The 24507-nt window shown below is 47.6% G+C and overlaps 1 protein-coding gene across 1 annotated transcript in view; it reads left to right on the top strand.

The window, feature by feature from the left end:
* The window catches only part of LOC308650967 (general transcription factor II-I-like), a 73903-nt gene extending 50934 nt beyond the window's left edge, over positions 1-22969 (top strand). Inside the window, exons 17-35 of the mRNA XM_081297566.1 lie at positions 39-110; positions 1599-1782; positions 2930-2988; positions 3995-4066; positions 4958-5141; positions 6086-6144; positions 6535-6609; positions 11994-12095; positions 12748-12813; positions 13110-13293; positions 14315-14373; positions 14660-14740; positions 15167-15250; positions 15651-15834; positions 16912-16940; positions 18273-18314; positions 20177-20218; positions 20730-20805; positions 21946-22969. Coding sequence (XP_081153692.1) covers positions 39-110; positions 1599-1782; positions 2930-2988; positions 3995-4066; positions 4958-5141; positions 6086-6144; positions 6535-6609; positions 11994-12095; positions 12748-12813; positions 13110-13293; positions 14315-14373; positions 14660-14740; positions 15167-15250; positions 15651-15834; positions 16912-16940; positions 18273-18314; positions 20177-20218; positions 20730-20788 — 1637 coding nt within the window. The 3' untranslated portion in view covers positions 20789-20805; positions 21946-22969. The remainder of the gene's footprint in view (positions 1-38; positions 111-1598; positions 1783-2929; positions 2989-3994; positions 4067-4957; positions 5142-6085; positions 6145-6534; positions 6610-11993; positions 12096-12747; positions 12814-13109; positions 13294-14314; positions 14374-14659; positions 14741-15166; positions 15251-15650; positions 15835-16911; positions 16941-18272; positions 18315-20176; positions 20219-20729; positions 20806-21945) is intronic.
* Positions 22970-24507: the final 1538 nt, after the last annotated feature.

The raw sequence follows: 24507 nt of genomic DNA, 5'->3' as shown, positions 1-24507 counted from the left end.
CCACGAAATTGAGAAAATTTATGTACTTATTCTTACAGTCAAAGAAGAGTGGTATGCCAGAATCACTAAGCTAAGAAAGATGGTAGATCAACTTTTCTGCAAAAAGTTTGGTAAGTGTTTTTTTCCAACTGAAGCATATTATACAATTTTTTTAAAAAATTTTAGGAAAGTAAGATGAATCTGACTCACCTTCAGATTCTTCATAGCATATTTGAAGATCTTTTTAGTTGTAGATGGACGCAATACCTTTATTTAATGTGGTGCTGGGGGTCAAATCCAATGCCTCACACGTGCAAGATGAGCACTCTAGCACTGAGCCACAACTCCAGCCCTAGGATTTTTTATTTTATTTTAAGGGGAGATAGTAGAGTGATTATAAGTACCTTTTCCTAATGATTTTGTTTGGCTTGTTGTGCTGAGGATCAAGCCCCAGGTCTCGAGCCTGCAAGGCACACATAAAGCCCCATCCCAGCCTGAGTGACTGCTTTATTTGTGCTGGTAATTTGATGAAAGAAATTAAGTCAGGCCAAGAACAAAGAAATGCAGTGAGCCCCTGTGTAAACTACCAGGTGCAGAAAATTCAGTGTCACGTGCAGGGAGGGCCATATGTACTGGTGTTATGTAAATCCTTTGAATTTTTTAGAGCTCTGGACATGGTTTCAGAGTGGGGATTAGTAAATTCAGTTTTATGCTTTTTAGTTGTAATTTTATGCTATTCAAAAGTAGAGAGAAATAGCACAGTGATCCCCAGATTCCCATTAGTCCAGTCCCACGGATCCTTGAGATTCTGTCACATCTCCTTCTCTTGTCCCAGGTTCCTCTTCTTCTGTCTTTGCATGAATATTACAGAGCAGATCACTGGCATCCTGTCACTTAGCCATTCTGCGTGTGTGCCTACGCAGCATGGACATTTCCTCATGTCACATCTGACAAAACCAAGAGCTGTTTCAGGCATTGGAATTGTAGGTTGGAGGCCCATCTGAGTGACAGCGAGAGGACAGCTCGGGATGTGGCTCAGTGGTAGAGTGCCCCAGGCCCAGTCCCCGTCCTGCTCCCACCCCCAGATTAAAACAATTTCCTGTATCAGCTCATCCAATCTTTGAGTTTTTTTATTTATCTGGAAAATAGCTTAAATAATTTTGCTTTGAATTTGGATCTAAACAAGGGTCATGCTTAAACTTGTTGTGTGCCTCTTTTAATCTAAAACAGTCTCAGTTTAGTGTTTTTATTTTTCATCCCATCAGTTCTTAGCTGAAAATTCTTTTCTTTTTTTCTTCCTCCTTTTCTTCAGATTTCCTTCCTCTTACCTCTCCACATTCAACTTTCCTTAATGCTTATTGTTGGTCTTGTTAGGGCAGACCTGCAATCCCAGCTGCTGGGAAAGCTGAGAAATGATCACAAGTTGGAGGCTTTGTCTCACAATAAAAATAAAAACCGCTGGGGGTATATAGCTCAGTGGTAGAGCACTTGCCTAGTATATGTGAGGGAGGCCCTTGTTTCAGTTCCTGCTAAGACAGAAAATACATATACTTTGGGACTGTATTAAAATATGACTTCCACACAAACTTAGTTTCCTGCATTGCTTTAATTTTCTTCAGCTGAGGCCTTGGGGAGCACTGAAGCCAAGGCTGTACCGTACCAAAAATTTGAGGCGCATCCTAATGACCTCTATGTGGAAGGGCTACCAGAAAACATTCCTTTTAGAAGTCCCTCTTGGTATGGAATCCCAAGGCTGGAGAAAATCATTCAAGTGGGCAATCGGATAAAATTTGTTATTAAAAGGTAAGATTATCATCTGCAGAAACAGGTTTTTAAAGTGTTTCCTAAGATGCATTTGATGAAGATGGGACGTTGTTTTCCTTTCAGTAGAACTCTTTCTCTATATTTAAAACCAGAAAACGACATTTAGCTTCATCTTCAGCAGGTGTTGGTGCAAGATGTACAGAACTGGGTCTGTCCTGCGCTTGATAGGCGTATGCACACAACAGAGCGCTCAGTGTCCCTGAGCATGGTCAGGGGAGTCGGTAAGGACAGCAGCACCTCCAGGTGCATACAGAATAGAAGAAGGGTGTTTCAGACACCAGATGGCATAAGGAGACGGGAGGTGTCGGCTTGCTTGCATGTCTCTACATGGAGCCGTCCTGCATGGAAGGAGTGATGCCTGGCACCAAGGGCGTGGTGTAGTGGACACTGGGATCCAGACTCAGGCGATAAGCATAGGGAAGCCAACAGATGCAGTGACAGTCAACGAAAGGTCTAGAACACATTCTTCTTGTCATTGCTTGGGTCTGCACTTTCGAAAGAGAATTCTGGTTTAATAGATGAGGGTGAGTTTGGCTCATCTTTACTCACAGAAGGACTGTGCAATGGTAGACTGTCGCTTGTTGGTAGTTGTGTGTATTTATTGGGACTGAGAGTTAGAAGGGAGAAACTGTTTTGTGGTATAGCTCCTTGAAGATTTAGAAATAGCAGTCTGCCTTGGTTTGGAGGAAAGCAATTATTTTGCACATTTAAGCATAGAGTGCCTTTAAAGACCTCTGTGTAATTCCATGTGAGTATGTGAAGATTGCTATTTTCAAAATGAACTAGTAGCTGGACACAGTGATTCTTGCCTGTAATCCCAGAAGTTCTGGAGGCTGAGGCAAGAGGATCAAGAGTTCAAAGCCAGACTCAGCAATTCAGTGAGACACTGTCTCTAAATAAAATACAAAAAAGGGCTGGGGATGTGGCTCAACAGTCAAGTGCCCCCGAGTTCAATTTCCAGTACCAAAAAAAAAAAAAAAAAAAAAACAAGAAAAACTAGGCACCCAAATGGTTTTATTTCACTGCAAAGACATATTTTAAAATAATTCTCAGTGTACAGCTACCTGAGAAAGGTCTTTAAATTGTTCCTAAATGCTCTGTCATAACATGATTCGTACTTTGACAGACCAGAACTGCTGACTCATAGTACAACTGAAGTCACTCAGCCAAGAACCAACACTCCAGGTAAGAGAGTGCGGAGTCCGTCCCTCCTCAGACTCCGTCTTGGCGAGCCGTGGAGCCCTCCTTCCTGCCTCCCTGCCCGCGCCTCTTGTGAAGCTGGGCACAGGCACAGGCAGTGTGGACAGCTGGGCATTGCTGTAGCCTGATGCTGTCTGGCAGCCACCTGCGCATCTGCCTGTGCATTCTGTGCTTCCCTGTAGCCAGATTGGTGTGTTTCCCTCTGTAATCTCCACTCGGGAAAACAGGCGACACGTGTGTCCTCTGACAGTCTGGGGTCTTTTACACTTGGAGCCTGTCTTGGTTCTAGCTGGCCACAGTGCATCTGCGCAACAGGCCCACGTGGCCAGTAACTTTTCATGTTAGACCAAACACACACAGAATTGTATCCCACTCCTCGGGCCCTGTTGTTAGTGAGCTCCCCCGGTGCCCGCCCTGCGCAGGGCTGAGGCCAGGCCCCAGTGGAGGAAGTGTGTTTTTCCTTCCCATCTTCTTGTTTATTGTTGCCCAATGTCAGCAAAGGGGATGGTACTTTATAGATCTTTTGTGGTTTGGGGACACCAATTGTCAAGGATCTGTAAATAGCCATGTGCAGTCTTCTGTGGCGTTCCATGTGCCAGGAAAGGAATGTGGATGGCAAGGTAAATCCCAAGTTTGCCTTGGGTGTCCCTGAATTTTCGAAATCATCTTTGTGAATACCAAGGTGACCAGCATGAGAGTCGGGTATATCTTGTACGTGTCCTGATGCAGCACCAAGAAGGGATTTAAGAAAACCATGAGTTTTGAGTGCTCTTGCAAGAATAGGTTTTTCGTCATTTACAACATAAATTTAAATTTGAATTCTCCTTCCTGCATCACTTCTCATGCTTGACAAATACAGGAAAGCCTTCTTTTCCTTACTACCCAGGGTTTTTGTTTTTAAACCAAAATTAAGGGCATCAGTGGAAACAAATTATCTCCATTCTTGTGTCTACATCTAATGTAATTGATTAGATCTAATTTTTTTCCCCAGTCAAAGAAGATTGGAATGTTAGAATTACCAAGCTACGGAAGCAAGTAGAAGAAATTTTTAATTTGAAATTTGGTAAGTAGAACACATTGGTTATGTCTTCCTGAGCTTAAAAACAAATGAAGGCCATGTTCTGAATAAATTAAAAGTTCAGGACCTACAGAAAGTTCCAGAAGTTTGTGATAGTGTTTATTTCTCCTCTAAACTTGGTACATAAACCAAGCAAATCATTATTTCTTTTGGCTGCAGTGTTCTCGAATGTCACTGTGGGAGAGAAGGGAGGAGTGGGGGAATCTCAGACCCATTGTCTCTACTTCTGATCTGGCTAACACCTGCGTGGCAAATAGGTCTCCTCATTTGTTTCAACTTAGATTTGTTGACAGCGGTTTCCTGGTGCGCTGTCTTGAAGGATTCTGAGGAGGCTCAGCAAGAAAGAGTGTTCAGTTGATTGGGTCTGTCTGTCATGGAGAAGGAAGTAAGGAGTGGGGAGCTAGAGTGTCCTGGGCGTTCCTGTCCATCATGTAATACCTAGTGTTGGTGACTGTGTCCTTGAGGAGGAGCCTTGTGTCCTCTGCCTCTGGCCACTCGGCTGTGAGTGCTGCACAAATGTGACCTGAACTTCTTGTGTGCTTCAGTAGCCAGCTTCCACCTGGAGGACAGTCCTGAGGCCGGAGGTGCCTCTGCTGGGCCCAGAGCACAGAGGCCATTTTGATTGACAGCACAACTGTGGTCCTCCTTCTGATTTAGAGTGTTAAAATGCTTCTCTAGAAAGTACGTAGGTTTTAGGATGATTCTCAGATTTCACAGCATACTAAGCCTATTGCCTTCAGTCTTAAGGGGGATGTGAGTAGATTGTAGGGACATATTTGTGGCGACTTAAATATGTGCAGAACATAGTAAGTCGCCACAAATAAAACAAGGTGAGGTTTTTTTCCACCACAAGTAACGTTCTCCTACTCTTTTCAGCTCAAGCTCTTGGACTTACAGAGGCAGTGAAAGTACCATACCCTGTGTTCGAATCCAACCCCGAGTTCCTCTATGTGGAGGGTTTGCCAGAAGGAATTCCCTTCCGAAGCCCCACCTGGTTTGGAATTCCTCGACTTGAAAGGATTGTCCGTGGGAGCAATAAAATTAAGTTTGTTGTTAAAAAGTAAGTCATTGGCTACCTCAGCCCTTTTTGGAATTGGTGAAGTATTTCTACTTAACTTTTTTTCTTAGAAGTGTGGGACTTTGAAGTCCATGCTGGGAAATCCTGGCTCTGGGCTGAAATCCTATCGTTATCTATTTCCTCTGCAAATCTTCTTTTTCTTTTTTTTTTTTTTTTTGGTACTGAGGATTGAATTCAGGAGCACTTGACTGCTGAGCCACATCTCCACCCCCTTTTTTTTTTTTTTTTTGGAGAGAGAATCTTTTAGTCTTTATTTTTTAGTTTTCGGTGGACACAATATCTTTATTTTATTTTTATGTGGTGTTGAGGATCGAACCCAGCACCCTGTGCATGCCAGGTGAGCACGCTACTGCTTGAGCCAGATCCCCAGCCCCTATTTTTGTATTTGAGACAGAGTCTCACTGAGTTGCTTAGGGCTTCACTTTTGTTGAGACTGGCTGTGAACTTGCGATCCTCCTGCTTTCTCTCCTGATCTGCTGGGATTATAGGCGTGCACCTGTCTACAAATCTTTTTTTTTTTTTTCTCCTTCTGTTTTGAAAATTAGAGGCCAGCCTTGGGCCTGTAGTTGCTGGGGAGGTGACAGGTGTGTCCCACTGCCTGGTATGGATGCCATATGCTGTGTTGTTCCTGATACATCTTATGATGGCTGAACATTGTTGACCCAAGTTCTTCTTTACCTTCTTGCAGAGCTACAGTGGTTGAAGAAACTAATTTAGTTTTAAATTTTATTTTTCAAAAACACTGATTGTGGGCTGGGGCTGTAGCTTAGTTTATCGGGTGCTTTCCTTGCATGCCCAAGGCCCTGTTCAGCCCCCAGCACCACTCACACACGAATACACATACCCAGAACCACTGGTCGTGGTCATTTACACTAACTGTGGCCCACCATCCGACTCTGTGTCCTGATTCTGACTTTTCTTTCCAGACCTGAGCTGGTCGTTTCCTACCTGCCTCCTGGAATGGCCGGCAAAGTAAACACTAAAGGTAAGAGGCGTGTGGCTCTTTCCCGTGCTCAGTGCTCTGGAACCTTCCTTGTCAAGTTCCTTATGTCAGACTTGAGCATGCACCATCTTGTGGGGTTTGGTTTATTTGTCATTTAGGTATTTTATTTAATGTTCCTCTTGTTCTTTCTCTCTCTCTCTCTTTTTCTTTTTTCTTTACATTTCATTGAAAATGTCATGTTTGCAATCCTCCTTCATTCGTGTTTCCACAGCTTTGTTGAGACTCAATGGAGGATTACACTACCAGTTTAATTCTTCAGGTTTCTTTGAAAAGAACCAAACTGTATGAATTTTAATACTCTGCTTTTATAAAGCATCCCCTTCTATAATTTTTTTAAACAATATACAAAAGTAATCGTGTCTTATTTTACAGCATTGCAGTCCCCCAAAAGACCACGGAGCCCTGGGAGTAACTCAAAGGTTCCTGAAATTGAGGTCACGGTGGAAGGTAAGGCCATTCCTTGGCAAGTTCTGTTGATTCTGAAGTGTACTAGTTATGTGAGTTCACTAGTTGTAGTTTTATGCAAATGAGTTTTTATAGACCTGGTCAATTTCAGAATGTTTTTTAATTAAAATAAAAAAAATGGAGAAAGTAGCACATGGAGTTTTTCCCTTATCTTTTTCACCCTCTTTTTGCCTTCCCCCCCGCCCGGGGAAATTTAGGGATAGTTTAAGTAGTAGTGCTTTGGATTAAAATAGTTTTTACTATGTCCTCAAGTTGCCTTTCTTCTCTCTGCTCCAACTGGGTCTCTTGTCTTCTCATTTCCATGGTGTTAAAATACTCAACAAAGCACCGTACATGTTCCTCAGCCGCTGCTACGCAGGAGTGTTGCCTGCTGCCTCTGCATTAATGAGAAGGAAATAACTGCATTGGGAGGATTCTTTTTGTCCTGGGTTTTTATTTTTTGTTGTTTTGTTACCAGGGATTGATCCCAGGGGCATTAACCACTGAGCCACATCCCAGACCTGTTTTGTATTTTATTCAGAGACAGGGTCACACTGAGTTGCTTCACGCCTCACTTTTTGCTGAAGCTGGCTTTGAACTTGTGATCCTCCTGCCTCAGCCTCCTGAGCTGCTGGATTACAGACGTGTGCCCCTGCACCAGGCCTTAGTTTTCAGTTTTGCATTAAGAAATTGCTGCATGGAGCTGGGGTTTGGCTCAGTGGGAGAGTGCTTGGCTAGCATGCTTAAGGCACTGAGTTTGATCCTCAGCACCACATAAATGAAAAATAAAGATATTGTGTCCACTTAAAAAACTAATAATAATAATAATAATTTTTTTTTAAAAAGTGCTGCTATTTTCGCTGGGATTGTGACTCGGTAGTAGAGCGCTTCCCACGCATGTGTAGGGCCCTGGGTTTGATCCTCAGCACCACATAAAATTACATAACGGTATTTTGTCCATCCACAACTACAGATATTTAAAAAAAGAAAGTGCTGCTATCAAGCGGAGCATGGGTCCCTGTTTAGGTCTACAGCACACTGAGGACCTGTTTTCTCACGTGAAGGACATCAGGCATCCTGCACAGTTCATTCATGTTCGCCATTACCAGATTAAAAATTTGTGTTCACAAATGCCAAGAATCACAAATAGACTCAGTCCTCTTTCTCCCTTTGGATTAATCTGAGGGCGATCTCTCCTGCACACACGACCTTTCTTTCCCTGAAGGAACTCGTGACTGCTTTGAAAGTGCATGTGCTGTTCCTTATTAAAGTGACACACTCGGCCGCCAGGCAGACCTAGGCCTGAGTTCACCACGGCTTGTGTTCTGTGAGCCGTGACAGTGCCTAGGGGAACACGAGTGCACAGGGAGACAGGAGAGGATTATCACCAGGCAGGGCACACAGCAGGTCTTCCTTAGAGGGAAGTGCCAATGGCCAGGTCCACAGTCCTGCTCCCTGCTCTGGGAGCATGCGCATGTACTGTTCCCAGCTATGCTCACTATCTCAGTGCCTGCGGGCCTGGGCCATCTGGCTCCAGGTCACAGCACCGGGGCCTCTGAGGCGACTGGTCCCTGCCGTGTACCGGTGATGTGTTGGTGAGGAAGGCCACTGAAGGAGGCTTAGATTAGTGGTTAGAGTGAGGAAAAGAGAAGAAACGGAGGAGGACAGGTGAGGTGGTGAGTGTAGCTACAGGCTTGGTGTTCGAGTGGGGACACATTCCTGGGGACAAGGCAAGGTGCTCTACAAGAGCAGAAAGGGCAGAAATATAAACAGCCATGTGTATTTCTCAAGCAATGAGAGATCGAGTCCATGAGCCCTAGGTGAGTTAAAAAGTCTCATTTAAAAACACTGAGAGGGGCTGGGGATGTGGCTCAAGCGGTAGCGCGCTCGCCTGGCATGCGTGCGGCCCGGGTTCGATCCTCAGCACCACATACCAACAAAGATGCTGTGTCCGCCGAGAACTAAATTAAAAATTCTCTCTCTCCTCTCTCACTCTCTCTCTCTCTCTCTCTCTCCTCTCTCACTCTCTCTTTAAAAAAAAAAATCATCCTTTAAAAAAAAACACTGAGAACACCAAGAACAGCTCAGGACAGGGAGGACAGCTGCCCTCAAGGGCATTCCAGTTCACCATTTGTTTCTGTCCCTCTGGCTCCAGTGTAAAGTCACTGGGTGCTGTGCTGGTGCCATGGCTCGAATGGATTAACCTCTGGGTGTTAAATGTAAGTTTGGGAAAAAGTGAAGCGGGCTGTGGACATGCCCCCATGTATGGGCACTGCCTGGGGAGATGGGTTGATTCATAGCCGGGCGCAGAGGCACATGCCTGTAATCCCAGTGGCTCTGCAGGCTGAGGCAGGAGGATCGTGAGTTCAAAGCCAGCCTCAGCACCTTGGCAGGCCCTAAGCAACTCAGTGACACGTTGTCTCTAAATAAAAAAATAAAAAATAGGACTGGGGTGTGGCTCAGTGCTTCAATCCCCAGTCCAAAAAAAAAAAAAAAAAGATTGATTTGTAATAGTAGGTAGGCTTCTGGATGTCATCTGGCGTGTGGTTTTTAGCTTTTGTCTGTTCATCCTGTTGAAACAAAGCTTACTTAATTGTAAACTCTTGGCCAGAAAAATAGAGAAACACAGCTTGTGGAACATGACAGGGGCAGGGCTGCGCCACCCCGGCTCCCAGGGCAGCAGTTTTGTGTCCCTGGCAGGCGGTGTTGACTTCAGCAGGAGCGTTTGTTTTCCTCACATTAAGATGATTTTGAGGGCTGGGGATGTGGCTCAAGCGGTAGCGCGCTCGCCTGGCATGCGTGCGGCCCGGGTTCGATCCTCAGCACCACATACCAACAAAGATGTTGTGTCCGCCGAGAACTAAAAAAAATAAAAAATTTTAAAAAAATTTAAAAAAAAGATGATTTTGAAGGCAGGCTTGTCCCAATGTGTGGGCTCCGTAGCTGGAAGAAGATAAAGGATTTCTCTGGGATTCACTTGGCCTCCCTTCCTGTGTGCATTAGAACCCTGGTGCTCCTGTCCTCTTGTCTGTATCCATGTAGGACACGTGTGAGGAGTGGAGGGGCCGCATCCACCCAGCTGGCACCCTCCGTCAAGAGCTCCTGGTGGGGTGGACATGCTCGGGGTAGCGCAGTGCTGGGCGTGGAGACAGGGCTTCTCAGGGGCTCAGGCTGGCTTTGACTGGGACACTCTGCTTCAGCCTGCTGAGTCGCCAGGATTCCCAGCTTGTGCCCTGATGCCCAGCTTCATAACAGATTTTAGCCCGAATATTGTAGTTCAAAGGAAAAAAAAAGAACTGAAAATAATGAAATGAAATATATAGAGATTGAATTCAGACCTGGGATTCTCTGGAGAATTATTTAAACTCAACTTTTCGTGCTCTATAAAACAGGACTAAGCATAGTGTTTAATGCTTCAGGTTTTTAAAAAAATTGAGATGGCATTTGTTTGCTGTGAAGTCTCCCTATTCGGTGGTTCGAGTGGGCCAATTATGTGTCATCTCACTCTGACTCCAGAGCTGGCTCCAGGGGCCTCTGACCACTCCACTGGCTGTCCCTCCTCACTTTCCGCACAGCCGCCAACCACCGGCTGTTCTTTTATTTTCTATCTGATGTTCCGCGTGGATGGACCTGAGCAACATGTCTCTGGCCCAGGGTTTGGCCTCCTGTTTGGAGGCTCCTCTAGGCTGGGCTGTCTGCCTGTCCTCCATTTTTCTTCCTCCGTTAAAAAAAAAAAAATGTGGTGATCAATACACAGCACAGAGCTTACCAGTGTGGCCACTTCTCCAAGCGTGTACTTCTGCAGCATTCAGTACGTTCATGTCATTGTGTCGTTGTCGTCATTGCCAGAGCACCTGACCTCACCCAGCTGAACCTTGGCCTATGACATCAACTCCAACTCCCCGCCTGAGCCCTGACCCTGACAAGGGTTGTGAGCACTGTGCTGTGGTACTGTCTCATCATGGGGGAATACTGGGCCGCAAAATGAGTGAAGTCCTGCCATGCGCAGTGACGAGGAGGAGTGGAATTCCTCTTGTTGGGCAAAACAGGCCACGTGCAGGAGGGGAGCGCCTCGTGTCCTCGCTGTGTGGAAGGGAGGTGCTGGCCGCCGGCCTTAGTACGGGCATTAAAGTGGTGAGAGGAGACCTGGGTTCTGTGTTCTGTAGCAGCACAGGGTGGCTGTGGGGCGGCTTGAACCAGGCCTCGCGCACACTAGGCAAGTGCCCTGCTGCTGAGCCTCCGCCCAGTCCTGTGGGTAACGCTTGGTGAGAAGAATCCAGGGCATGTTTCAGGATTGTATTTCAGGCTGGGGTATTGGGACGCTCCCCACAGAAGACCCCTGCCCAGGAGCTGGAGGTGCTGTGCCCTGGCTGGGTTTTCCACGCCGTGTCCCTGTCACCTGGCTGCACCCCACACACAAATATTATGTCTCAGAAATTCCATAAAAACCAAACATTAATAAAGAATAGCAAATATACAAAATAACTTGCTTTTTTTCAGAACAAGTAAGACTAGACGTGAGAGGTTGGGACCCAAGCAAGAGAGAAAGCGCAGGCAGTGGTGACGCCCACCGTGCGCGGCCCTACTGTGCTCCTCTGCCGGCCCCTCTGGCTCTGTGCCTCTGCGAGACATGGCTGGAAAAGTGGTCCCCAGGGACCACGTGGCCAGTACCTGGTTTCGTAGATGACCGTGCTACCCCGCGTGGGTCTGTCCTGCATAGCTGTTCTCCTTGCGGTTTTTCTTTACTCAGTTTCTGTTACCTATGGTTAACCATGGTCCAAAAATATTAACTGGAAAATTCCAGAAAGAAACAGTTCATAAGTTTTTTTTAAAAGCTGCCGTGCACCGAGGTGTACAAAGCCCTGTTCTGCTTCCTGTTCTGGTCCTACCATCAGTTCTCTGGTAACGTGGCCAGAGGTAGATGGGCGTCCTTGGTAAGTTCTGCATTTTTCAAGGACTTACAGCGTCAGCTGCACCTCTTCTGTGCCCACCTGTGGTACGTGGGGACCCTGCTTCTGCATCTCCTCGGCGCTCCTTGCTGTGTGTTGGTGCCTGGTGGCAGACACTCCTCCAGGGAGCGCCACTGTGTGCGTGCACCACACATAGCCTGTCAGACACTTCACTCCCACTCCTTCCTGAGCTGGGGCTCACACGATCCCCCTGCCTCAGCCTCCTGAGCAGGGACACGTGGGTGAGCTGGGCAGTGTCTGAGTAGATGTCTGAGAAGTGCCAGGTGATAGGGAGGGAGCAGAGATGGGCTATGACCAGCAGGCATGGCCATTGTCGTCCAGACTTGGCTGTTTCTGGCACAGGCTGGACTGGACCAGAGGTACTACATAGTAGGATTAATCAGATGTCAGTCATGGTTTTTCTTGACTTTCCTTCAGGCTCTAACAACAATAACCCTCAGACCTCCACCGTTCGAACTCCCACCCAGACTAATGGCTCCAACGTTCCCTTCAAGCCTCGTGGGAGAGAGTTTTCCTTTGGTAAGTGTGTCGTGGTTTTCTCACTTCACCGCATTACACAAAGGAATGCCTCTTGGTCCAGGTGACCCACTGCTTTTTGTGGTAAGTTGGCACCGGCCGTGATGAAGGTTGCCAACTGTCTGACCTATGTGTGAGCTCACGCTGCTGATCACCCCCATGTCTAGTCTGGCCTTAAAGGACGCGTGTCAGGCAGCAGGTGAGGCCCTTATGATGGCAGTAGGGCCGCACCTTCTCAGTTGCTGTGATCTTAAACCGCCTCCAAGTTGAGCAGCGGGAAGGGCTGGAACTTGGCTGTCTGCAGCTAGCTTTCTGGGCCTCCGCTTCTCTGGTGCCATTTGTAAAACAGAGACAGCACTGCCTTCCCACGTTGGAGTTGTGAGGACCATCAGCGTCAGCTCCTCACCTGTGCTCAGATAGACGCTGTATTGGGAATGGGTTCATTTCTTGTTTATTTCAGTGCATGTCATTTCAGCCAGGGTGTCAGTGTTGCAGTCAAACACTTCTGTAGTGTAGCAGGGTGGGTGTGCTGCCAGCCCGGGACGTGTTAGAAACTGAGGACTGTTTACTTTGTGCCTCCTAAAGCTACACAGTGAAAGGTGAGCAACCCTGTCTGTGACCGTGAACGACACTCTAACCACGTGTTTCTCTGCAGAGGCCTGGAACGCCAAGATCACAGACCTGAAGCAGAAAGTCGAGAATCTTTTCAATGAAAAATGTGGTAGGTTTATTTTGAAACCTTACTGAAATATAAAGTAGCTTTCAATAAATCTAAGACAGGGAGCAGAGTTATTAAGTGTTATTATCTCTGGAAATCTGTGGGTTTTTCAAGTTTCAGTTTCTATCATTTTACTGGGCACCTTGTAAGACATCAAAGGATGCTTTCTAAAACTAAGTTGTGTTTTTGAGTAAAGATGGCTCCAGTGTCTGTGAAATGTTCACAGTGCATCCCTAGAGCTGAAGGTGAATAGTGTGCAGGGGGAGAGGCGCGAAATGTCTGTCGTGTGCGTCCCACAGGTGAAGCTCTTGGCCTTAAGCAGGCGGTGAAGGTGCCATTTGCATTGTTCGAGTCTTTCCCGGAGGACTTCTATGTGGAAGGCCTACCCGAGGGCGTGCCCTTCCGAAGGCCCTCTACCTTTGGCATTCCAAGGCTGGAGAAGATACTGCGCAACAAGGCCAAGATCAAATTCATCATTAAGAAGTAAGCAAATACAGTGAAGCCAGGGACAGGCACATGGTTTCCCCTTTGTTCTGGGACTCTGATACCAAGGTCAAAATAGTCCTCCAGCCTCCTTTCATGCAGCTTGCCTTTTCCTTAGTGAGTTACCAAGGTACATAGAGGGAGCAGGTCCTCTACCAGAAGGTGCTCACACTCAGGTTTCTATGGGGTGGTGCTGCTAACTCTTACCAGTGGTTCAGGTTTTCAAAGGTCTTTTTTCCCCCTGCAATTTAAACAGTATTTTTAACTTCACCTATGTTTGCCTGACCATCTATGAATTAATTAGGCTAATTGAAATAGATGGGAATAATTGGAATTATTGATATACATTTATATAACAGCCTCCCCAGCAGCTTGAGAGGCTGTGGCAAGAGGATCATTAATTCAAAGCCAGCTTCAGCAAAAGTGAGGTGCTAAGCAACTCAGCAAGACCCTGTCTATAAATAAAATACAAAATAGGGCTGGGGATGTGGCTCAGTGGTCACATGCCCCTGAGTTTAGTCCCAAAAATGAAGTCCTACTAGGTACAAGTGTACTTTTGGGCAACATGGTTTTGCCGTGTCAATCAGAGCTGGCGTTGCCACACTTCATGACTGTTCGCTGCCCTGTAGGCCCTGTCCTAGAGGTTTGGCAGTAAGGCTGCTGCTTCCCAAGAGGATATGCAGGGCTCGGGTCCAAGGCTTGTCGGTGTCTCTAGGCTGCACACTTGGGGCTTTTCCTGTTTTCATTCTCGCATCTTGCCCTGATTCTCTCATGGACATGCCCCCAGCATGGGAAGAATGCAAAGTCAAACTAGGACACTAATGGGTTTGAGCAGAGGGATGGGTGGGTGTCAACTCAGGTGTCATTGGGCTTTTTGAGATGTGTTCTTCATGGAACCACATTGTTTCTGTTTATGGTTAGGAGCTGAATCTGCTTGCACAGGGCTTCTAAAATCTTATTTATTTAATTGTCGGTGATGACTTTTACCCTGGGTTAGCCATGTTTTCTCTCTTGCATATAGACCAGAGATGTTTGAGACGGCGATCAAGGAGAGTACCTCCTCCTCCAAGAGCCCACCCAGTGAGTGTCCCCCGGACGGCTGCAGTGCTCTCCCCACAGGGCGGGTATTGGTTTCCGGGTCTTTTGGATCAAGTGCTGAGTGGCAGTGCTCGCAATGAGAACAGGCCTTAGTGGGAATGGTCAAACCCGGGTGGAACCCAGAGTGTGGCTAGAGGGGAGGAAACTTCCCTGAGGCCCGAGGCCCTGTGCCATCTGCTGGAGGGGAGCTCCTCACCTTCAGGTCCCTAGAGAAAATGTTGGTGCTGTTTGTTCTCCTTAATCTCTAATCTTAAATTTTCAACCTAAGGAAAAATAAATTCGTCGCCCAATGTTAACACAACTGCGTCAGGTGTGGAGGATCTGAACATCATTCAAGTGACAATTCCAGGTATCCTTTCTCTGCCTTCATTGTGGTTTGTGGGTCTCTGTGGCTTTTCCGGGTCTCTGAGCGCAGGTTACTGGGACTTGTCCTAGTCACTCAGGGAGGTCCCACATCCTACAGGTCGCCCTGTGTCCCCGGGTCCCGCAGAGACCCTCAACCAGTACTGTGCTCTGTGCTTTGCCTGCCAGGGCTTGGGTCCCATGGCTTGTTGGTGCTTCTAGGCTGCACACTTGGGGCTTTTCCTGTGTCCCTCTGCTCTGCACAGCACCTGTCGTCATTGGAACAGGGACGCAGCACTTTCAGTTATTTTCAGTTCGGGTTGTAACTTGTTCACAGGACTGAAGTGCTCCAGAGACTAACAGAGCTCCTCGTGATCTACTTGAAATTAAAAGTGCATTTTTAAGTTTTGAGTTTTCTCTGGACTGTTTTCAGATGATGACAATGAGAGACTGTCAAAAGTTGAGAAAGCAAGACAGCTGCGCGAGCAAGTGAACGACCTCTTCAGTCGGAAATTCAGTGGGTGTTGTATCGTGAGATACTTTGCAGGAAACCAGGGATCCCCCTCCCTCCCGATCCCCAGTACTGGAGATTGAACCCCAGGGTGCTCTCCCCTGAGCTACTCCCCAGTCTGGAGGTTGTGTTTTAAGAAGGTCTGTTCAGTAGACCGTTGTCATGTAGTCATAACCTCCTGATGGAAAAGAAGTAAAATTTTAAAAATTGCTCCAATAAGAAAATTTTTATTGTATTGTTCTATTAGTGGTCTGTATCAAAGTTAATAACCTCAAGGCTCCTGTTTGTTTGCTGAATACAGAGAACTTAGTTAGCAGACAGGGTGGCCTTGGCAGCGCATGCTACTTTGTGCTCTTAAAGTCGGTGTCAGGTATGAGGTCCTCTGCTTCTTGCTGCCTCGTTACAGGCGAAGCTATCGGCATGGGCTTCCCTGTGAAGGTGCCCTACAGGAAGATCACCATCAACCCTGGGTGTGTGGTGGTGGATGGCATGCCCCCCGGGGTGTCCTTCAAAGCCCCCAGCTACCTGGAGATAAGCTCCATGAGGAGGATCTTAGATTCTGCTGAGTTCATCAAGTTCACAGTCATTAGGTAAGTGGGGTCCCTGCTTAGTCACAGGGGCAAGTCTAGAGATGGCCAGGCTCAGACATACCCCTGCCCCATGAGTTGTGTGGGGTCCTGAGTGAGGAGCGATGGATGTTTGTTTTGTTCAGTGCTGGGCATCAATCCCAGAGCCTCGAGCAGGCGGACCGGTGCCCTGTCCCTGCGCTGGCTTCCTCTCCAGTTCTTAGGCAAGCCATTGGCAGATCACGGGAGGCCTGTAGCCCCCATCCTGCCTGCCAGCTCTGACTGCGTACCCTCTGTCTGCTCTCCGGCTACAGTGGGAAGTGTGCGTAGCTGGCAGGGAGACACTGGGGCCCACGAGGCCTGCAGTGTCACCATCGTGGCGTGTCCTTGTGGGCTTCACGGCACACGGTCTGGGCTCAAACCAGCCATTTGTAGCCACATCACTTCTGTTTCTCCCCCTGCGAGATGGAGTGATGTCGTCCCTTCTAGAGCACCAGCTCCTTGTATCCCACAGTGACCCCCTCCCTCCTAGCCACCTCAGCCCATCACTCGCTGCCACGGCCCTGTCTCTGGCAACGCAGGTTCCTCAGGGCAGGCCCCAGGCACCCCGGGCCTTTTTTCCTGCACTCATGTCCTCAGCAGCCAGAGACTGAGCAACGCCTTCCCAGTAGCCATCACTGGGTTCTCTGTTCCTGTCTCTGCTCATATTTTTGCTGTCTCCACTTAAGTGGAGCATTTTATGACAGTGGTGTGTGTGTGTTCCTGCACACACATGCCTGATACACGTGCGCACGTACATGATTCTTTTTTTTTTTTTTTTGGTTAAACTAGGCATTGGAACCCAAGGGTGCTTTACCATTGAGCCACGTCCCCTGTCCTTTTTATTTTCTATTTTGAGACAGGGCCTCACGAAGTTACTGAGGCTGGCCTTGAACTTGTGATCCTCCTGCCTCAGCCTCAGGAGTCATTGGCATTGTGCCTGTCACACCCATCTCTTCTAAAAGATTATAAAGTAGTGGATAATTAGTGACACAGGTTAAGTGTTAGTTGAATGTACAGGTATTCTTGTACTGTTAAAATGTGATTTGTTTCTCTCTTTAGACCATTTCCCGGACTCGTGATTAATAACCGTGAGTATCTCACAGATTCTGGTGGTATGTTGCTGGGATCCCGGAGTTGGTGGTGGTGGGTGGTGGGTGCTCATTGGGGCGCGTATCTTACTGTTTTAACCCTCGGCAAGCTTGGTCATGAGTGATAGGATAGACCCCATTTTGGATGTTTCAGATTTAAATGACTTATTCATGGTATGTAAACAGTTTAAAGTGGGTCAGCGAGCCTGCGTGGTTCGGCCGTGTTGGGCACCCCCATGGTGGGCGCAGAGCTGAGCGGGCGCAGCAGGGCGGTGTGGCCCGACTGTTCACTGACTGGCTCCATAAGGAAAGCTTTGCAGCGGAGGCCATAAGTAGGTGCCCGACCCTCAGCGTCTGTGTGTGGTGTCACAGACCGCAGGGCAGGATGTCACTGACGGCATAGGCCACAAACTGTGATTTGACTTGCCCACGTGGGCTCGCATGCTGCTCAGTAGACAAATGTGGGTGTCCTCCCAGTGCCCTATGTCCATGTCATCAGGAGTGCTCGGAGCACTGTGGTTCTGCTGGTCTGTTCTGCGCTGTGCTGTTGACTTCATCACTGCAGGTTGTGAACGTGGTGCCCATTCTTTTCTGAGACCCTTCAGAGTTTCTCCATCTTTTCTGATTAGAGTCGCTGTTCTCTCCCGAGCTCCATCTGCTCTGTGTTCATTCCCTAGAAGCCAGCCACCCCAGGGCTACGCTCTGTGGGTCCCCGTCACCCGGAAACTGAGCAGCTGGGGCTGTTGGCGCCTGTTTTGCAGAGTGGCCTCCCCTGGTGGGGGCATGTGGTCTGGCTCTTCGCCTTCCGGGTTTTGAGTGTGACTTAGTCATAATGTCCTCGCTGGCTCCTGATGGAAGCCCCAGCTCCTCTCCTGTCAAGGCCCCCTCAGTGTGCCTTCTACTGGGCAGTGTTAGTATGTGGTGATGGCAGTCACTCAGAAGAGGCCACCCTGCCTTCTTGACCTCAGCTCTGGTCACACTAGGACCCTTGCCATTTGAGGGAATCCCACAGTGATTTCCCCTTTGATTCTTTTTATGGATCTCAGTTCATCTGACCCTCATATGATGTTTAGGAGCCAAGGAGCAGCATGTCTCTAGCTGCCTGCCCCAACTGGGTTGAAAGGGCATGGTTCTGAGCTCATCCTCGTACAGCAGTGGGCACTGGAGTTCTGTGGTCGTTACTGTGACATTCATGGTTTGGTGGAATATACCGGAATCCTTAATCACTGTTCTTTCTTGTCATGTGGCAGTGTTGTACCCATGGACCCGTCAGATGTGACTGGATGATACTAAGTTGTTGTCTGAGCTCTCTGCTTTTGTTTTTTTTTTCAGAGTTGGTTGATCAGAACGAGTCAGAAGGCCCTGTGATCCAAGGTAAGAGGAGCCACGGGACAGAACGTCCCCCGCCCGGGCAGCTCCCTGGAGCTGCGGCCTACTGTCAGTTCTGCAGTGTGACACAAACACCGTCTGGGTTTTCTGGACACCTGTGTTTGGAAGCCCAGAACATTTTCACAGCTGGGGCTGGGGCTCAGGCTCAGGGACAGAGTGCTCACCAAGTGTGTGTGAAAACACACACACACACATACATTGTCTTCTCTCTCTCCTCTCTCTCCTCTCTCTTCTCTCTCTCTCTCTTTCTCCACTAATTCAAGCTGTGGGTCCTGACTAAAAACTGGGGGCCACAAATCGTTTGAGCCCACTGTCCTGGGTCAGGTGTAAGGTCAGGAACTGCAAGGTGTGGGGAGTGGAAGGAAATGTCAGGGTGAAAGACTCGTCTTTTTACTCAGGCTGTCCTGGAGCTTGAGATCCCCCTCCCCTAGTCTCCCAAGTCACTGGAGTCACAGGCATGTGCCACCTACCTGTCTCCTGCTGGCGCTTTCTGGCACTTGCTGCAAATTAGTGAGCCAGCTTGTGTTGGGTAGGAGTTGTCTTTTTGAATTTCCTCAAAAATGGGGAATGGCTGCTAGTGTTAAGATTGTTGAAAGTAATGAAAAGCTTTTATTGAAGGCAACCCAGGGAAGAATGGATGGAAAACAGAAGGAGCTTCCTGCTCCCTGTTCACAGCCACATCAAGATTGGTGACCAGCTGGGCTCCGGGGCAGGACGCTTGCCTAGCAGGTGTGAGGCACTAGGTTCCATCCTCAGCACCGCATACAAATAAGTACATAAATTAAATACAAGTATTGTGTCCATCTACAACTAGAAATTAAAAAGAAAGAATTTAAAAAAAAAAAAAAAGAAGAATCTCAAGTTCAAAGCCAGCGTCAGCAGCGGCAAGGCGCTTAGCAACTCATTGAGACCCAGTCTCTAAATAAAATACAAAATAGGGCTGAGCATGTGGCTCGGCAGTTGAGTGCCCCTAAGTTCAATCCCCGGTACCAAAAAAAAGATTGTTACTTGGAGCTGGGCGCGGTGGCCCTTCTTTATGATCCCAGCTGCTCAGAAGGCTGAGGCAGGAGGACAACAAGTTCAAGGACAGCTGCAGCAACTTTAGGGAAACCTTAACTCAAAAAATAGGAAGGGCTGGGGATGTAGCCCAGTTGTAGAGCACCCCTGGATTTAATCCACAATACTGCAAAAATTAAAAAATAAAAATAAAAAAAAGATTGTTATTTACTTGTGGGGGCATTGCTCGGGTGTGTGCTTAGCATGTATGAGGCCCTGGGCTCCGTTCCCAGCACACTCCCCCTCAAAAAACTGCTTCTAGGGGCTGGAGTTGTGGCTCGGTGGCAGAGCACTTGCCTAGCATGTGTGAGGCTATGGGTTCAATTCTCAGCACCACATCTAAATAAATGAATAAAATAAAAGTCCATCAACATCTAAAAAAAATATTTTTAAAAAAATGCTTCTGAAGGGCTGGGTTGTGGCTCAGCACTTGCCTAGCCTGCGTGAGCCCCTGGGTTCGATTCTCATCACCAGAATCAAATAGATGAATAAAATAAAGATCCATCAACATTAAAAAAAAAAAAATTGTTACCGAAGACTTCATTTGTGTGGTTGTATATTCTCACTTATTAACACATCTTAGAAAAGTACGAATTTGAAAATGTTGTTGAATAGTTTTAGGTGGAATCCCCAGACACTGGTTATGGTTTCCACTGGTTTTGGTTTCTTCTTGGGCTTGTGGTTTGCTTACAAAGATTAGAAGGTTTCTCCCTTGTCCTCTTTCCAGATTCTTAAATAATTGAAAGCATCCTTTGAACACTATTAAAATGTCTTCATGTATTTCTCTTTAGAATCAGCTGAGCCAAGCCAGTTGGAAGTACCAGCAACGGAAGGTAAAAGGGTGGTCGTGGTCCACTTGGGAAAGTCTGAAGATTCTGAAGGCTTTTATTAGGACAGATGATAAATTGTTTATAAAACTGTGTGGTGGTTTTGTTCTTTTGTTTGTGAGTGAACTAGAGTCATAGTTTATGCCAGGAGACATTTAGAGCTGACCCATGGCTGCTATTCCTTTGTTTTCCTAGATAACTTTGGTAAATTCTAGAGCAGTTGAATAACTGCTGTGTAACTGAGGTGGTGCTTAATGGTCGTCATTGAGTGCATAGACATAATCAGGTGTTTCTCTTTGAAAACACGAGTAACAAGGACTTGTTGATGTTGCTTAGTCGTAGAGGGTTTACCTAGCATGCAAAGGCCCTGGGTTCAATCCCAAGCTCTGCAAAAAAAGGTAGAGAAAACACAAGTAATAAAATATACAATTTAACTAATGTCAGTTGTGAATGGATGGGTAATTGGCAGGCTTTCATTAGCAGTGATTGATCAGCACCCTTTTATTTTTCCTGATAGAAATTAAGGAGACTGATGGAAACTCTCAGATCAAGCAAGAACCAGATCCCACGTGGTAGACCTCTTCCCTCCCAGGGTGAGTTGCCACTGCGTCCCCTCTGCTGTTCCCTGTCCATTCAGACCAGCTGCATGTCCATCTGCCCATCAGCGTCCTTCCTTCTCCTGGGAGATGGGGCACCACCTTCAGGGATGCAAGGCCATGTGCAAGGTCTGCAGGATTGTTTGAGCTAGGAGCTTAAAGCAGAGGTTTTCCTTGTATCGACATCCCTGTCTGAGTCAAAGAGGTAAAGGCTCCAGTGCCCCCAGCCACTGGAATTCCTCTGAGGCATTATCACTGGACTTCTGTCCTGTAGTAATAGTCAACCGGGCGCATGTCGCACGCCTGTCATCCCCGCAGCTCAGGAGGCTGAGTTAGGAGGATCTCCAGTTCAAAGCCAGCCTCAGCCACTTATTGAGGCCCTAAGCACCCTAGCAAGACCTTGTCTCTAAATAAAATATAGAAAGAGCTGGGGATGTCGCTCGGTGGTTAAGTGCCCCTGGGTTTAATTCCTGATGCCAAAAAAAATACCAAACAGTTTTTGCAGAGTGTGGCGGAGCTTCAGGTGCGTTCTTAGTTCTGCATGTTGTGTTACAAGTCCAGTTTTACTGTTCCAGGTGTAGATTAGACCAAGAGTCAGGAAAATGGGAGTCTGTCCTCCTGGACCCCTGAACCACCTCTGTCCATGCGCTGGTGGCTACCGGAACCAGCTGGGCTGTGGCTGGTTCTTAGGTGCAGACCCTGACTGTGACTTGTTGGATCCAGCCACTTGATTGAAATTTGTCTTTTGTTGCCAATTCATAGATTTCAGGTCTCATGTCACCTCATAAGTGCATTTCAGTCCAAGTAATTGTAATCAAAAATTGCAGTTCTGTGTTCTAATATGTGTGAATGTGAAATTCCTTTTAATCAGATTAACCTGTCTTCTTGTTTTGTTTTGTTTTTTTTTTTTTTTTTTTTTTAAAGAGAGAGTGAGAGAGGGGAGAGAGAGAGAGAGAGAGAGAGAGAGAGAGAGAGAGAATTTTTTAATATTTATTTTTTAGTTCTCGGCGGACACAACATCTTTGTTGGTATGTGGTGCTGAGGATCGAACCCGGGCCGCACGCATGCCAGGCGAGCGCGCTACCGCTTGAGCCACATCCCCAGCCCTGTCTTCTTGTTTATTCTTTCTCATTTTAGATTAAGGTGTCAGTGGTTGAGAAGAGCTTTTTGGACCTGTTACTGCCCCAAGCTGTGTAATATACTTGTATAACAGAAATACCTTCTATACAAACCTTTTTTTCTACTTTTAGATAGAAATGTCTACTTTTTCAGCAGTTCTGTGAATTGAATTAAAGAGCAGAGTGACTGTAGATTTGGAATGGCTGGTTTACTTTGGAATGTATATTAAGGATTTCAGCAATGCTGGGAACACGACAGGGAAATGACAGGGACGACTCTCAGCAGATGTTTGGACGTATCCAGCAGAGCCTTCGGCGTGGTGTGTATTTTCCAGTTGAGAGAAGATATCTCCTATGGGAACATCTCAGCTTCTGCAGCGAAGAAAATTCCTGTGATAGTCAGTTCTTTAGTTTTTCTATTGGAAGAATCATTTAAATGCTCCTTGTTCACCGCTGTCCTTGAAGGCCGAGTGAACAGTAGTCATCTGTATATTTGACTAGACCTTTTCCTAAGCTATCTATCATGGTTCCTGCGTTTTTATCATAATGAAGAGAACCACCGTGTGGACGCCTGACGGTCGATGAGGGGCCCAGCGTGGGTGGACGGCCTGCAGATCCCTTTTCCACCTCTACGCTTCGTCCAAAGCGTAGCCTGGGAGTCAGGGTTGGGTCTGAGTGCTCAGGCAAGCTGCGCCTCGGAATCTGTGGCGTGGGCTGTCACCGTCTGTCATTTTCTAATTCTGCGTGGGACACTGAGGCACCAGTGGGCAGCAGAGCCAGCAGGTTGATTGATTCTGCACCCTTGCTATTCTGCGCCATACGTAGGAGAGTCCTGGTGTGTGAGGAGTTCACGGACTGTGGGTCTCGATGCCGGCTGTGGAGCTGGAGGCGGGGAGGCATAGCGCTCTCTTTACTTATCACGATGTTCACATGGAGAATCATATACACGGTAGCAAAATAGGCATTTTTATGTGTTGCTTATATTTTACCTCAAATTAAATTGTAGATATAGGGTAATAAATAAAATCCATCCATGCCTTTCACTCACCCCTTCATTTCTTTCTGAGGTGTCTTCCTGAGTGTCTGGGAGCCCAGTGGGTGAGGTGGTGGCAGGTGATCTATGGACGAGGGCCAGGTTGGTGCTGCCCAGAGCCTGTGGTACCTGGTGGGTGGACACAGCTGTCCCTCGTGTTCCTGAGGCCTCTGTCACACCAGTCCTCCTCCAGTCTCCCTGGGGTGTGCCAGCCGTGGGGGAAGAAGCGTAGTTTAGGTAGATGTGCTCAGTTTCCTTTGGGTTTGGTTTTTTTTTTTTTTAATTGGTTGTTCAAAACATTACAAAGCTCTTGACGTATCATATTTCATACATTAGATTCAAGTGGGTTATGAACTCCCATTTTTACCCCAAATACAGATTGCAGAATCACATCAGTTACACATCCACATTTTTACATAATGCCCTATTAGTAACTGTTGTATTCTGCTACCTTTCCTATCCTCTACTATCCCCCCTCCCCTCCCCTCCCATCTTCTCGCTTTACCCCATCTACTGTAATTCATTTCTCTCCTTGTTTATTTTCCCATTCCCCTCACAACCTCTTATATGTAATTTTGTATAACAATGAGGGTCTCCCTCCATTTCCATGCTAAAATATTTTTTAGTTTTTTAGGTAGACACACTATATTTTGTTTTTATGTGGTGCTGGGAATCGAACCCAGTGCCTCACGCATGCTAGGCGAGGGTGCTACCACTTGAGCCACATCCCCAGCCCCTTTGTCTTGTTTTTTGAGGCAGGGTCTCACTGTTGCCTCTGCTAGTCTTGAAATGACATGCTCTTCCTGCTCCAGCCTCCCAAGTGGTGGGGTTCCAGGTGGAGCCCCTGCGCATTGAGCGCTTTGTAGGCCAGACCCCTCTCTGCAGAGGGAGGGCACTGCCAGCCGCATGGGGAGGCCAGCTGCTCTGGGAGGATCTCAGCTTCCTTTAACTTGGCCTTCCCTGTGCCCAGCTCTGCCGCCCCGCCCCACAGCAGGGCAGCCTCCCTGTGAGACCAGAGGTCTGCCCCTGTGTGCTTTATGCGCAGGCCCCTGTTAGGGTTTAGTGACAGGTGTCTCCTGAGCGTTCTGCCCAGGCTCAGGCCGCTGCGTTTTCAGGTGTGAGGAGCACCTCCAACCTCTTGCATGTTCTGTGACCTGGACAGGCGTGGAGGGGCAGGCCTGCCCAGCTCCCTTCCTGGCCGTCTGTGTGTCCCGGGGTGGCCACCTTACCAGGCTGCCCCTCAGCAGCAACACTGTGCTGGCTTTCTGTTTCCATAACAAAATACTGAAGATGATCAGCTTGGAAGAAGGGTTTATCTGGTGGTTCCATAGGTTTCCGTCTGACCCAGTTAGTTGCTGCTGGTCAGGCCATGAGGCCACACCTGGCTGGTGGGCTGGGGGAGGAAGCTGCCCTCGTGGACTCTGGGAAGCACAAGGGACGGGAAGAGGTAGGGGTCCCAGTATTTCCTAAAGGACACAGCCCCAGTGGCCAACTCCACTCTGGGGCCCCACCTCCTTAAGGACCCACCTCAGCAGCACCATGGCCTTC

Source organism: Spermophilus citellus (genome assembly GCF_964194105.1).
Source record: "Spermophilus citellus genome assembly, chromosome: 6".
In the NCBI taxonomy this organism is placed as follows: domain Eukaryota; kingdom Metazoa; phylum Chordata; class Mammalia; order Rodentia; family Sciuridae; genus Spermophilus; species Spermophilus citellus.
This window is presented reverse-complemented; position numbering and strand designations above follow the sequence as displayed.